We start from the raw sequence: 15,933 nt of genomic DNA, 5'->3' as shown, positions 1-15,933 counted from the left end.
CTCTGTCCGGCAGGGCACCTGCCCCCGGGACCACTCCCAGGCCCTGCTCTGGGACTCCAGTGAGGATGCCAGATGGGGACGCTCCCTGGGGAGGGGACTATCTTTAGAGGCATAACAGCCCTGCTTGGAGCTGCCTCAGGTCATGTCGGCAAGTGGCCAAGGAGACTTTCTCCTTTAGCTCAGCTGCAGGCCAGAGCCATGTGCCATCCTGCGGGGGAAGGGTGTATGGGAGGAAGCCAGGCCCAAGGGAAGGGCATGCAGTCACCAAGGCCATCTGCCATCTCTGCCTCCTGGGAGCTGGACCAGACTTAGGTGGGCACCACTCAGTATGACCAGATATCAACCATCTCTGGTCAAGCTACCTTCCCTGTGGCTGCCTGAAATTCCACCGATAGATGTTTCATTGTCATGGTCAGTCACTCTCTCTCCTCACCCAAGCCCCTGTTTATGAGGCAACTGTGATGGGTTGGGTTGATGTCTCTTCCCAGCCATTAGTTGCTGTGTGACTTTGTAAAAGATACTTAGAGTCTCTGAGCCTTAGTTTACTTATCTCAAATACCTTATTTTTAATTAATAAACTTTGTTTCTTAGTGCAGTTTTAGGTTTACAGAATCAAATACCTTTTTTTTTTTAACGTAACACATATGGCTTATGAATTCATCACTTTCCAACATTTATTTATCAAGTGGCTACTCTGCTAGGTCCTGTTTTAAGCATGGAAGACTCAGCAGTGAACAAAGATCCCGGCAGACAAATGATAGGCAGTTAAAATGATAGGGTATGTCAAAAGATGATGAGCACATCAGAAAAAAGAAAACAATACAACAGAGTAAGGGGAATTGGGGATGCCAGAGGATCAAGGAGACAGGTGACAATCTTAAATAGAGAGATCTCTCGGGGCTGGCCTCTCTGAGAAGGTGACCTTTGAGCAAAGGCTTGAATGAAGCGAGGGAGTGGTCCACAAAGGGGTCTTGGGAAGATTGTTTCAAGCAGAAGGACAGCCAGTGCAAAGGCCCTGGGTCAGGAGCATGTCTGAAGTGTTTGAAAAGGCCATGTGAGGAGGCCAGCATGGCTGGAGCAGGGTGGACGGGGGAGAAGAGAAGAGAGGAGGTCAGAATGATCATGCACAGGGACTTATAATCGAGACTCCCAGACCCAGGAGTCCACGAATAAATTCAGGGAGTCCTTGAACTAGGATGGAAAAATTACATGTTTATTTTCAGAAATCTCAAACTGACATGTAGCTTTTTCTTCAAGTTTGAGTGCAGCATGGTAGTGTTAGCAGGGCCTGTTATATTGTCACCACTAGGAATCAGATTTTTCATTACTTCACAATTGTTGCAGTTAAACTCATCACAAGTTCAACATCACAGTAGTTACCAGTCCTGCCACTACATACATCATGTTATAGAATGGGTTAATATGGAAACATATGTCATTAAATAGCAAATTGTTTTAAAAATATGTCATTGGTTTCCCGTCTAGTCTGATAATCCTATGTATTTTATTATAATCAATTAAAAGCATTATTCTGAAAAGGTCCACAGGCTTCCCGAGATTGATGAGGGGTCAGGGCCTGAGGCCATTATGAGGGCTCTGGCTTTTTCCCTGAGGGACGTGGGAAGCCACTGCAGAGTGGTGAGATCTGCAGTTCTCACCTGTGGGCCTTCTGGGGTGGGCTAAATGGTCAAGTACAGACGTATGGACAGGTCTGGAGGCCAGTGCCCAAGAGCTTGAAAGGCAAGGCCAGGGTGGGAGGTAGAAGTCATTTGCTTCCTTCTTGCCATGTCTAGGAGAACTCTGGGAGACCTGCTCTGTTTTGGGTATTAGGACTGGCCCCTGGCAGTGCCCAGACCTAGGCTTCTTATTCCTGGTAGCCAAAAGCTGGGTCAGGGGCTCCACATAGGTACATCCAAGACAAGGGCAGAGCCTGAGAGGATGGGATAAGGAAACCTTGAACCGGGTTTTGCTGTGGGGAGCCAGGGATGGTTCTCTGAGACTCACCCTGGTGGAAATAACAACATTCATAATAGCTAACTCTTACATAGCACTCTTCTGAGACTTTTACATGTATTGACTCATTAATCCTTACAAAAACCTAATGAGGTAGGTATTAGCATTATGCTCATTTTATAAGAGTAAACAGGTGCACAGGTAGTAAGTAGCAATATTGATTTTTTTTTTTTAATTGGCTGGCATGAGGACAGAAGGATTCTCAGAGGGCTGGAGGCACACAGAGAGATAGGACAGTTCTTCCTGCCTGGGGACAGAGGGAGGCAGCTTGTATCAAACATGTCCATTTTCCTGTTGTGGAAACTGAGGACCAGAGAGAGGCAGGGCTTACTTGAGGTCAGACAGCCAGTGAGCGGGAGCGCCAGCTCTAGAATGCTCATCTCTTGCCTCTCTGCATTCTTTGCCCCTCCAAACCTCATCTTCCCAAAGTAGAAGGGGCAGGAGGCAGGAACAGCCTCAGAAGCACCCTAACATCTACATCAAATGATCACTTGTGAAATTTCACTATCAGTATGCACTTTTCTAAGGCATTGAGCTAAGTGTGTGACCATGTACATCATTCAATCTTCACAACCCTCTGCACATTTCTAAGCATATGAGGGACCTGAGACTTAACAGAGGTGAAGACACTTGCACAAAGTCACTGAGCTGGAAAGTGGCAACTTTGACCTCATATCTAATAAGCGTAAGTACACTTACTGAGCACTTGCTATATTCCAGGTGCTGTGCTAGGTGATTTACACAGATATATTTGCTGAATCCTCACAAGGACCCTATTGGGGAGGCACTATTAATATTTTCAATTTACAGATGTGGCAAGTGAGATAGGGAGGTTAAGCAACCTGCCCACGATTACCCAGCTGGTCAGTGACGGGGCTGAGATTGAAGCCTGGGCAGTTTGGCCACAGAGTCTGGGCTCTGCACCCCTCCCTGTCCTGTTGCCCTCCGGCTCTGGAGTAGTCCCCAGATGCCCCATGAAGCCACCACCATGCCTGAGGGTGGGCTATTTCTGCTACTAATAGTTCATGTGCCATTAAGGACAGACTTCTCATGTGCTCCACATGCTACTGGCGTATAGGCAAGGCCCTTCAGGATTGAAAAGAAGAAAGGAAACTCACTGGCTAAGCTCCTACTACATACCAGGCACTTAATATGTGTCCATGTCCTCTCAATCCCCCGAGAATTCTGCAGGGTAGTCCCCTTTTACGGATGCACGTGTTGAGGCATAGAGAAGTGAACTGACTTGTCAAATGTCACACAGCCAGTAGCACCCTAGATGAGCCTGGAACTCAAGACTATCTGACTGTAAAGTCCATGCCCTTTCTGCCAGGTTACATTGCCTCTAGAATCCACCATGGGCCCTTGGGCAGGAGGAAGGCCCTGGCTGGTATGGTCAGAGGCTTGGTCACAAATTGAGTTGCAGTGAGTGGTCTCATCCTGACTAACGGACCACCTTGGCCCTGAGCTCGGGCTGAATAAAAAATAGTCTCTTGGGGGAAGTGCAGGAGGCTCTCTCTGGGCATGGTAATGGGGAATGCCATCCCTTTGCCTCCCATCCAGCCCCAGCCACTGGGTCTGGTTCCTGAGGTTCTGGGTGGGAGGAGATTCTGGCATCTGGAGGTCAGACTGATTCATCTCTAGACCCCCAGCAACTTGCATAGAGCCTGGCACACAGTAGGTGTTCAGCACGCATGTGTAACATTCATGGACAAATCCCAGTGTGACCTTGGTTAACCTGACCTCTCCTTTACCTGGCACTTCAGCGACATCATAACACCCATTATTAGAAGCTTGACTCTGTGCCAGGCACTGTCATCAGCACTTTTTGTGCATCATCCCGTTTCACCACAATAGCCCTCTGAGGTAGGCACTGCCATTAGTTCCATTTTACAGTTTATAGAACTGAGGCTTTGGAGAGGCGAAGTGATCTGTCCAAAGCCCCACAGTAAGTTTTTTGGAGAAGATGACTCTTCCACTGGGGACAGTTTGGCTTCAGAGTTCATACTCTAAACTGGGGTTACTCAGAGGGAGATGATTGGACCAGCTTCGTCAACATCACCTGGTAGCTTCTAAGAAATGTAGCATCTTGGGCCTCACGCCAGAGCTACTGAGTCAGAATATCTGGGGTGGGACCCAGCCATCTGTGCTTTAACCAGGATCGTGCACTGATTATAATGCACACTCAAGTTTGACTAGTCCGCATCTAGAACACTAAGTTATACCACCTCTTCAACAACCCTCTCATTAGTACTGAGAGGGGTTGGAATTCGAAGAAGTAGCTATTGTTATTATCATTATCCCACTTTCCAGATGATGAAACTGAGCCTGGACCAAGACTGAAACCCGTCTTTTGGTCCCAGGGCTCTTTCTCTTTACAGACACCGTTTCTCCATCTGGAAAATGAGTGAATGCAACGAAAGGATCTTCCAGACAGAGGAGTCCGAGGGTCAGGCAATCAATGGGGCCTGAATTCCGGGCCCTGGCCATGGTGCTGAATCCGTGCTCCACAAACGGGTAAGCCGCCCCAGGTGAGAGATTGCGCCCCTAGAGGCACTCCTGTCTTACAAACGCAGTGCCCTGTGCTCACCCCCAGGAAGCGGGAACCCCAATAACTCAGCACCAGCTGGATTCCCAACTGTCCCCCGCCCCCCAGCTCCCCTGGGTCTGAGAAGGAGCCGAGAGGCCATCTGTGCCTTTAAGAGCAAAACAGATCTTACGACCGGGCAGGTCTGAAAAGATGAGTTAACTCCTTCCTTTTCACGACAAGGTGTGGGGGAGGGGGCTAGAATAGACCCTCTAAGCCCCAGCCAGAGGAAAGCCCCCAGCCAGGCAGAGAGACAGAGGAGCTGCGACCTAGAGGGCCTGTAGTATTCGAGAGGGAGGGCCTACAATGGACTACCGGGGCTGGAGGCTGGACCCCAGGAAGCGCTCCTCCTCCCTCCCCGCCGCAGCCGTCCCCTCCAAAAGGCCGCCTTTCCAGCAGTGCCCATTCCCTTCCCCTTGCCTTTGTCTCTCTTCTCAGCCCTCCAACGGACCTGGTCTTTCTGGAAGAGAAAGAGGATGGATATTCCTAGAATTGGGGCTGGTGCTCCTGGGGCCCAAGACAGGGCCAGTCACCTCCAGGGAGAGCAGCCCGGCGTCTCCCGTCCTTTGGCCCCAAACCCCAGATTCCACCCTACAGTCTCTCGCCAGGTCCTCAGACCCCTTCAATCATCTCCCCCTCCCCCCTGGGATACTCTTCCCCAAGCCTCCTAGCGCATCTGGTTTCCCTGCTTTCTCCGGCTGTACCTTCTGCGAGCTGAAGGACTGGGTCCAGTGGTACAGAACCAGGCTCTCCTTGGGCCAATGGGCGGGGCTGGCTGCCTGGGGCGCGTCGGGGGCCTCCGCAGGCTTGGCCGCATCGCTCTCCAGCGCTGAGATGGGCCACCAGCTGCAGTTGGTGGGGGTCAGATTGTTGGGGGTCGCCATGACAGCCCAGAATCAGAGGAAGGAAAGAAGGAGGCTCAGGCAGCGGCGGCTCTCTCTCGCCCAGCATCACATGGCCTCGCCGAGCCTGCCCCTCTCCTTCTCTCCCTCCCTCCCCTCTCCGTGAATGTCATTACTCACTGGGCGAGTGGGGGAGGGGGCGAGGGGATCCCGGGAGCTCCTACCCTCCTCCTCCCCTTGGCCCACCCCTGGCCTGTTCCAGACACGCCCCCAGTCCTCTTCGTCAGGCTCCACGGAGCCAAGGAGAAGTGGGCCATGCACCTCAAACAGCTCATATCTGGCCAGTCACCTGCCCATGATTCCACCATTATAAATGCATTCTGCCTCTCAATCTCCTAAGAAGCAAATATTTCTTTAGGACAACTGGTATTATAGCGATCCGGTTCTTTTATAAATTAGTGTCTGGAAATAGCTTCTCTTTGAAACTGTTATTTTCTAACTTTTCTCCTGAAGAATCTCTAAAGGCAGAAGAGAACAAAGTATGTTTTTTGTGTGTGCCCAGGCGCTGTTCTAAGGGCTTCACACCCATTTAGCCTAATCCTATTAGCCTCATTTTACAGTGGAGGAAAGTGAGGTACAGAGAGGTTAAGTGACCTTGCCCAAGGTCACCTAGCTAATGAGTGGAACTGAGATTTGAACCCAGGCTGTTTGGCTCTAGAGTCTTAACCATGTGCTCTTAGTCTTAAGGTTATAATAATGCGATATTAATACAAATGGCGGCACGGCACATATCACCCCCAAGCACTTTATATGCATCATCTCATTTCCACCACAGAAGACTTTTTCCCAGACAAGGAAGGTGAGGCTCAGCAATGTCGCGTCACTGGTCTAAGGTCACATCTTCAGCCCCAGGTAACTGACACACAACTAGAGGAGTCCAAAGAAAGCCTTAAATGCCTTTGCTGTCACATAGTTTATCCCAAACATTCATGGGAACTTTAAAGTTCCTTAATATACCTTTGCTTCCCTTACTAGAAATAGTATTTTAATTTATTGACCATTGAGCAAAAAGATGCACCAGGAATATAAGCTTCTCAGTTTGCTCCCTCCCCCACCCCCATGTCATGCTACCAAGTACTTCTACTAGGCACATTACTCTCCCAGACTGAAAAGCATGGCTCTTGAGGAATCAGTGGCCTTCCTTCTACCAAAGTTCTGTGGCCCATGGGTTTTCCTTCTTGCTTTGGCTGCCAGAAGGCTTGGAGTTACATTTTCTATTACGTCCCGGTTGCCACATTAGCCTCCCTGGTTCAACAAATTCTCTTTTTCAAAGTGCCTTGTTCGCAGTTTGATTTTGCAAAGAAGAATATGATGTGTCTTGACGGAAAATTCAAAAGTCTATGAAATCAGAGGAGTAAGACCTTAGAAATTTGATCGAGGTGGAAAATCTGGTCCCCATCTGTGTCTTTGACTTGAATGTATCCAGGGAGCCAGATTCACAGCAGTCACACTCAAATGCCAAATGCATATTCATCCCCTCAATGAATATTGTGTACCCACTATGTGCTAGACACTTTGATGGCACAAGAGATATAGTGATAACATAGATACTGGTCTTTGCACTTTTCACTTAGCAATACATCTTGGAAAGAGTTTCCTATCAGCATAGGTCTACCCTATATTTCATAACAGCTTACACTGTACGGATGCACCATAATACATTTAACAACTCCTATTGATGGACAGATATAATGTTTATAATCTTTTGTTATAAAAACAATGCTCTAGTGAATATCTTTATTCGTATATATTTTGCACGTTTGAGAACAATCTGTATGATAAACTCTTAGAAATGGAACTGCTGGATCAAAGAATATGTCATTGCCAAAGTTCCTTCTGATGAGGCTGTCTCAATTAAACTCCCTTCTAACAACCATGAAAGCACTCAATTTCCTACACCTTTGCCAACAGCATATTTTTAAACATTTTCTTTTCGAATCTACGGGTGAAAAATGGTATCTCATAATTTTTATTTGCTTCTATTTTGCCTTTTTATTATAAAAAATGTATTATAAAAAACACATGAAACGGCAAACAAAATAGCTCAATGAATACCCATATATCCATCACCTAGATATAATCATCTAAAAAACTTGCCATATTTGTTTAATTGGGGAGGGCTTGAAGTATTTTGAAATAAATCGTAGGCATCATATTTCACCCACCAAATACTTCAGTATTAGATACTTTCTATTTAACATGTCATTTTCCTACATAAAACACTCTCACATTTAAAAAATTAACCATAAGGCCTTAATATCTAGTTCATATTCAAATTTCTCCAGTTGAACCAGAAATGTCTTCACAGCTCTTTTCAAAAAGATTCAATCAAGGATCATGCAATAAATTCTGTTGCTACATCTTAAGTCTCTTTTAATCTAGAATAGTCCTCACTCTTTATTTTTTCCCATGACATTGACTCATGAAGAGACTGGGCCAGTTGTCTTGGACAATGTTCCACTTTGGGATCTGATTGGTTATCTAGGTATCATTTAACTTGTCATACTCTCCCCTGTATTTCCTATAAACTAGTACTTAAATCTAAAAGATTTGATTAGATTCAGGTTAAACATTTTGGGGGCAAGAATTTAATACTTCATGGGTGGTGCTGTGTGCTTCATTCTGCCTCATCAGGAGGTCCATAATGTTTTACTGTCCCACTATTAATGATACTGAGTCTGATTACCAGGTTAAGGTGGTGACCACATCTCTCCATGTTAAATGTCCATTTCTCCTCTTCCCGCCAGAACCTTGTGGGTATCCAGTTCCTAGTCTATTGATGGTCCTTGTTTGAATCAATTGTCAGAGGTTGTTAAATGATTCTCTAATTTTATCTTTACATCTGCATTTATCAACTGGCATTCTTTATTTGAATTTCATTAATTATGAATGAAATTGACCATCTTTTCAAATGTTTAAGAGCCATTTTAATTTCTTTCCCAGCAGATTGTGTTTCTGTGGGGACCTGGGCAATTACAGCATGGTGTGATGAGTGCTGTGACTGAGGTGAGGACGGGTTGTGGCAGAGGTGAGAAGGAACGTTGAGCTTGCCCTGCCTCCCCGGGTGCAGGATATGACAGGGGAGGCTCTTGGTTTGGGTTTTTCTGAAGCGGACCCTGAGACAAGAATTCAAGGACAAGCAGTTACTTTGGGAGGTGAAGGAAACCTGGGAAATGAGACAGGAAAGGGAGTCTAGGAAGGTGTGTTGTCAAGCAAGTTAGTGCTGAGGATGACTGGAGTTTATCCCCATGGGGAAACTGAGGCAGGTGTAAAGCACCTGGGCATTATCCCACCTGAGGAGGAAGAGAGCTGGGGTATTTATATACCCTGTCATGTCGGTCATTGCTCTAGGGTTGCTCCTGGGAGAGAATTAATTCTCCAGCACTCTGGCCTGCCCTGCAGTTGGTAGAGTGGGTTCCAGTGACCACAGGCAATAAATGTGGGTGCTGTCAGCTGGTGGTCAGCCAGTGTGCAGTGAAATGGTGAAAGTGGGGGACACAGATAGGGCACTGTAAACATCTGCTCAGAGACTTCTAAGTAGAGACTTTAAGGATGAGGAGAAATTAGCTAGACCCTGAAGAGAAGATGGGGAAAGGGATGTGTGCTCCAGGCAGAGAGGAGCAGGTGCAAAGGCCCAGAGGTGAGTGCAAGAGTGGTGTATTTGAGGAATCTGGCTGGAGGCAGAAGAGGTGAGGCTGAGTGGTCATACCAGGCCTGTTAAGCCACCTTCAGGTGTCATCATATGCTGAGGGCACTGGGGAGTCACTGGAGAGTTTTAATCAGGGATGTAGCATCCAGTTTGGGTGCTGGAAATCTGAAAAGGCCTGAAGTATATATACCAACATTCCAATGTATTAATTCACACTAGGTGTTGGCGTTCCTTGCCAGTGATGGAATTATTCCTGCTCTTCCTCCACGGCAAAGTAGGGATGGACTCAGCTACCAAAAGGTTATCATTGAATGTGAAGTTGACACAGTGAGATAGGAGTCTTATGGAAATATTTCACTTGGATCCACTACTGGCTGATTATAACTGGCACTATAATACAATAACAGCTATGGGGGTTTCCATGTACCACTGTGCCAAGCGCTTACAGTCATTCTTTTAATTGAGGTGATATTGTTATTAACCTGATAACACGAATGAGAAAACTGATGCTCAGGTGGATGAAGCTATTATTAGCCCAAAGTCAAGAGCTGACAAATGCCCAAGTCCATAGAAATAGAAATCTAAGTGTCCAGACAATAGGGTATTAGGTAAATAAGAGTAAATCCATGAAACAATTTATATCCACTAAATGAGAAAAGTTACAATGAAAAGATTACAATTAAAAACAGATTACAATTATATAAAAAGATTACAATTATATATTACTCTAAAAATCCTATTTAGCTGAGGTTATTATAATCTTTAAAATGTAAAAAAAAAAAAAAAAGCAAGCAGGTTACCAGAAAAGTATGTACAGTTCAATTTTTTTAAATATATAAATTACAGACAGATTGTCAATAAAAGTACTTACGTGGTTAGACTGGAGCAAGGAGATCATAAGTGACTTTTTAAAATTAAATTTTCTGGTTTTCCTACTGTTGTGGACTGAATTGTATCCCCACAAAAATCCATATGTTTAAGTCCTAAACCTCAATGTGACAGTATTTGGATACAGGGCCTTTAAGGGGGTCATTAAGGTTAAATTTGGTCATAAGGGTCGGGCCCAAATCCCCCCAAAATGGTGTCTTTATCAGAGGATCAGACACCAAGATCTTTGCTCAAGTAAGCACCAAGGAAAGGCCATGTGAGGACATAGTGAGAAGGTGGCATCTGCCAGTGAGAAGTCTCACCAGAAACCAACTCCGTGAGATCTTCATCTTGGACTTCCCACTTCTAGAGTTGTGAGAAACTACATTTCCGTTCTTTAAGCCACCCAATTTGCGATATTTTGTTACGGCAGCCTGAGTGGACTTCTACACCTATGATGGAAGTGCATTATTTATATCTGTTAAAAAGAATTCAGAGTTGTTTTTGAAAAAATATACTGCTTGATTTCTACCTTATACTATTGGCGGCAAGCTGACCCTGGTCCTTGAACAACAGGAGAAAGGGAAGGAATTCATATAGCCTGACTGTCCTTTAGCCAGACCCTTTACAGAAATCCCATGAGAAGGGTACTAATGTCCACACCTGACAGATGCGTAAACTGAGGCTCAGAAAACACAAAATGTTACTCGAAATCGAACCAGGAAGCTAGGAAGCAGCAGAGCTGGGGTTGGTATCTGAGCCCCAGACACACCTGAGCTCTCTTCTCCTCATACCACTGTCTCCACACAGAAGATGCTGAAATGGTCACAGACGTGGGTGGGGTGGACATGGCTGACACCCTTCAGAGTGTAAAGATCACTTGACGGATTCTGCTTCCAAGTTTGGGGCATATGAATCGTTCCGAGTTAGAAGTTGCCTGAAGGAATTACTGTGAAAAGCCCTAACAGTGAATGAATCTAACTTCCACATCTATTATATCAGGGCCGGCGGACTCAGGAAGCTACGGAGACCAGAGAAATGCCAGAAATGCCGTAAATGTGAGGTCGACCAGGTACAAGTCGACAGGGTGTGGCGGAGGCTAACGAATAGAACACTTGTTCTTTTCAGCTGCTCCTGGGTATAGCCAATAAGCTATTCCGGGTTTTTAGGAACGTGGGAATCTGGATGTTTGCTGTGAAATTGCTCATTTTAAAATCTGTTGTTAAATTTTTTAACAAAATAGAACACTAGTGCAAGTGTAACAAAACCTATTTGTGAGTTTGTGGATGGGATCTAAACCCTGCTATTGTCAGTTTGCAGCCTCTGCTTTAGAATACTTAACTTTTGCCACAGTCACGGAGGGAGTATGTTAGTTAATACAGCACTAGCTACTGTAACAGATAAACTGCCCAATCGAGCAGCTTTACACAGAAGCTTATTTTTTAATCACGTCAAGTCCAATTAGCAATTGGACTTTAATCACATAAAGTCCAATTAGCAGCATGCGAGGAGCAGGGCGTTCTTTCAACTTCCCATGTGGCTTCCAAGATCACCCAGGCACTGATAACCAATGGGCACTGATATCCAGTGGCCATTGATATCCAATGCGCAGATTGCGAAGAGCGAGCAGAGGACCATGTGATCACTCCTAACTCTGCCCACGGTCCATTGGCCAGAACTTAGTCCTGTGGCTGCCCCACCTGAGAGCAAAGCGGAGCTGGGAAATATAGTCCCTGGCCTGTGGCAGCCACTTCCCAACAACTCTATCCTATGGAACCGGCGCACAGGATTCTGGGGGATGGTGACCCATCTCTAGCTCATGCAGCTATCATCTCCATTTTACGGATGAAGAAACGAATCTCAGAGAGGCTAAGTAAGCTGTGAGGAGTCACACAGCCAGCACTGTCTTTCTGCCTCCAGTCCAGGGACCTTTCTGCTACCTCAGTGTTTCCAGATCGATTAGCTGCGACACTTGTTACACTGATAGGTTCCTGGACCTCGGCCCAGGCCTTGAATCTGAATGTTCAGGGTGGAGAGTGCTAATCTGTACTTCATCGAGAATCCCAGATGATTTGACATCAGCCACTACACTTTATAATCATCTGGGGAGCTCTGTGAAATGCTAATCTCTTGGCCCCGACCCCTAGGAATTCTGATTAAATTGGTCTGAAGGAGGGGCCCAACATTTTATAAAACTGCCAGGTGACTCTGTTGTGCAGCCAGGGCTGGGAACCACAACCTCTGCTGGGACACCAAACTGGACTGTCCATCAGAGTCACCTGTGGGAGCTTTTCAAACTAAAGCAGAGAGAGAGAAAGGGAGAGAGAAGGAGGGGAGGGAGGGAGGAAGAAAAAAAGAGAAAAAGAAAGAGGCAGAAAAGAAAGAAAGATCAATGAGTGAGCCTCTACCCTGGAAATTAGCATCAAAAAGAAAAAAACAAACAAAACAAAAAACCCCAACTCTTCAAGTGATTCCAATGTGCAGTCTGAGTGGAGACCTACTGAATGAATGGACCAGAAGATTCTGAATCAGTAGGTTTGGGTAAGCCAAATTTTCTATATTTTTAGAGCACCCCAAAGGGGTTGCGATACCACTGTCCTAGGGCTTTGTTACTCAAAGTATGGTGTGAAGTATCAGCACATCCCTGGGAACTGGTAAGAAATGCAGAATCTCATGCCCTACCCTAGATCTGCTAAATCGGAATCCATAGTTTAACTAGACCAGACCCTCGGAGATTAGCACACATCTCGGTGTGAGAGGTGCTGATCTAATGTACGCAGGCTCTTTCTGGGGTGTGCAGCAGACTAGGTCCTCCAGTCAGAGCTGGCTCATCTTCTCTCCCAGCCCCACTCATCTCTTCGAACTGCGGAACCTTTCAAGTGTCACCAGCATAGTCTGTCCTCAAACGTCTGGGCCTTGCTGCCCCCGTGCCGTGGCCATCTGTTCAGGGACACTCTGCTGGAAGCTCTGGGCATGCACACAGTTTGATGAATCAACAGGCGGCTTGCAGGCCCTTCCTGCCAGAAAAGGACATCACAGACGCTGGGTACTGACTCGAGGACCGGACCATGGGATCAGGTGCACTTCGGATATGCAGGTTAGAGAAGACGACAGACTTGTTTTGTGAGGTTCTGGGACCAAGCAGAGGATGTCATGGGGTGGGAGAAGGTTGCAGTTTGATATAAGGAAAAGTTTCAAACAAGCAGGGAGAAGTCGCGTTGAGGGTAGTAAGCTTCCTGTTCCCTGAAAAGAACAAGCGGAACTTGAATGGCCTTGATTCAGGAGCACCTGGAGGCAACCTCTGGATTGGATGTAAGCTGGAAAGAGACCTCGACTCAAGGCTGAAACGTGCAGGTCACTCAAAAGGCAGGGAGGCTGGGTCAAAGAATGAGAAGAGCACAGCGAGTGAGATAATTCAGAGTTCTACTATGCCAGTCAGTCACAAAAGCAGCCTGGTTCAACAAACTACTGTTTGTGCGTGAAATAATTTGTGTTGGTCTCCACTTGTTTGAAAGCTCAATGAGGTCAGTGGCTGGGCTACCTGTTGGAATCCATAGCACCTGGCACAGGGTCTGACGTATTACAGCATTTGCCCAGTAAATGTTTACTTAAATGTAAATGGCTGAAAATGAGCATTAACCCCTTGTCTCTCACTGGTAATTTTTGTGCACTGTAGATAATTTGGCCGTCTTTTGTGCCCTTTCATTCATTTTTGGCAAGTGTTCAAATTGTGTTTTTGTTTTCTCATAAAGTTCTTACTCTTTTTCATCCAGCTTGTATCTGCACGGCATTCTTTGTAAAGGTAAGATAACTAAAAAATCCTAAATGGCCCACAAAAGGGGGTTTATTCAGGCATTCAAGGTCTCTCTTCCCTCAAAGCCCACCCACTGATCCAAGAACTTTTTATCTGTATAGCTCCCAATGAGACGCCAACAGCATGGTATCTGAGTGGATTGATTTACGGCTGTTTTCTATGAACTACTTTTTGCTTTGCTCTTTCTTACGACTTTTTTTTTTTTTCTGTTCTGAGCATCTATTACTTTCAAGTAAGAAAAACTAACCAACTGGAAGTGGACTGTTTTTAAACTCTATTTTAAATCTCTAATTCATTTTAGTCATCTTTATCTAATTGGCAATGTTTTTGAGAAAATTGCAAATTGAGAACAGAATGAATGCTGCCAATAAGCAGTTAGCAAGGAAGCTGAGGCCCAAAGGAGAGCGACTGATCTGTCCCGGGGTGCACGGCAAGGTGGGAAGAGAACCCAGGCCCTGGTGTACAGATGGGTGTTCTTTCCCTTCCATCACTGCTCCCCTTTCCACTGTGAACCCCTTATTGCTTTCTCTCTGAGTCAGCAATGCAGAGGTGTCTCGGGCACTCATGGCCTCATAGATGTACACTCCATTGCACTGACACAATTTGTGTAGATTCCAGAGAGTGGAGAGAGCCATTAGACCAGGCAGCCTCCACACGTGCCTTTACTTACTGGAAAACCATGGCAGGCTGCAGATCAAATGCACAGAACTGCTGGCAGAATTCCTATTCCTGGCACCAGCTGTCTGCCCACTCTGAGAGTCTGCTGTTGGGCGATCTGCAAAGGCTGCAGGCGAGTCTATGCCACTTCTGAAACGTGGGACATTTTCTTGGGAGTATCCAGGTATTACCGACAAGTCCTCCACGGACACTTCTTCCAGGAGTCCTCACCATGTTGGGCAGGGGTTAGGACTGGGCTCCACTCCTTTCCCACTTGGCAGGACCTAGTGGAGGGAATGTGAACATATTCGTGTGGTGCCAGAGCCTCTGCCGGCAGCTCCAGGCTTCGCAGAAGCCCCAGGGGCTGGGCTTGGCTTGGCTGTGAAGGCCTGGGAAATTCACGGGGTGCATGGATCTCAGGTTTCACAGCTGAGAAATGAGCATGAGGCTTTTCTTCTGGCGTCTGGGCAGACGAGTCCACAGTGGGTGTTCTGGGTCAGCACAGGATACACTTGTTCTGGAGCCCTGGTCTGTGGTGAGGGGTATCTCTGGGCTAAGGTGATTCTCAGAGGTGGCTTCAGGTGTGGGTGTCCACTGGGAGAAGGTGCTTTGAAAGAGCAATAGAGAAATTCTGAAGGCCAGAGGATGGGAGACTTGAAACTGAAGTATTGACAACTTCTCAAAGCCTGTATTGAAGACTTCTTTCTACACCTTTTCAGGAAAAAACAAGCAGGCACTTACATGATTAAATCTTAAGAACAGACTGCATAGTAATAATCAAAGAGATATAGATTTTTCAAAATGTTTAATGGCTTTTCAAAAAAATACAAGAGTAATACATATTCATTATAACAAATTTAAATAATATATAAAGTAAGAAGTAAAAATAACTTCATTCTGCTGAAGAGGTACAAGGGAAAATAAGGTACCCTTTTTCTAACTACCAGATTGGCGAGATTAAAAAAGAATGTCTATATCCAGCACTGGTAAGGGTGTGGTCCCGGGTCTGTCAACCTCAGCACGACCCACGCAATCCTTTGTTGTGGGGAACTGTCCTGCTTACTGAAGGATGTTTAGCAGAATCGTTGGTCTCTACCCACTAGATACCAGTAGCATCTTCATCACTACCTCTCAGGCTGTGACAACCAAAAAGCATTGTTAATGTCCCTTGAAGGGTGAGTGCAAGATCATCCCTGGCTGAGAACCGCTGCAAGCAGATGGGCACTCCCAACACCACTGGTGGGTGCGGAATCTGGCAGTTTGACATATCAAATGTTAAAATTTGTGTCACCAGCAACTTCACCTCAAAATATATTTACAAGAGTACAAACTCGTTTGACAAGCATTTTCACACAGCACCACTGGCAATATTTTAAAAAACTGGTAATGATCCAAATGACAGTGGCAGGAAATTAGATATATCTGCAAAATTCCCAGACACAGAAAA

The 15,933-nt window shown here is 46.0% G+C and overlaps 1 protein-coding gene across 5 annotated transcripts in view; it reads right to left on the bottom strand.

Annotated features, from left to right (window-relative positions):
- GDAP1L1 (ganglioside induced differentiation associated protein 1 like 1) overlaps nt 1-15,933 on the bottom strand; it is a 41,039-nt gene that overhangs the window by 16,463 nt on the left and 8,643 nt on the right. The window contains exons 2-3 of one of the 5 annotated variants that reach the window (XR_005653086.1): nt 14,500-15,197; nt 9,591-13,390 (exon numbers count right to left, since the gene is read on the bottom strand). The exons of 1 other annotated variant lie outside the window; for it this stretch is intronic. Coding sequence is in view for 1 of the 4 variants with exons in the window: in XM_039864381.1 (XP_039720315.1) it covers nt 5,302-5,481 (180 nt within the window). In the remaining 3 variants the exon portion in view is untranslated. Of the gene's footprint in view, nt 1-5,301; nt 5,550-9,590; nt 15,198-15,933 lie in introns of those variants that run through there. 3 more of the 5 variants (XM_039864381.1, XR_005653085.1, XR_005653087.1) reach the window with 3 other exon arrangements.

The sequence above is a fragment of the Pteropus medius genome, unplaced genomic scaffold, assembly GCF_902729225.1.
Source record: "Pteropus medius unplaced genomic scaffold, Ma_sr-lr_union100, whole genome shotgun sequence".
NCBI classification, from domain to species: domain Eukaryota; kingdom Metazoa; phylum Chordata; class Mammalia; order Chiroptera; family Pteropodidae; genus Pteropus; species Pteropus medius.
Note: the sequence above shows the minus strand (reverse complement) of the source record. Positions and strands in the feature narration are given on the sequence as shown.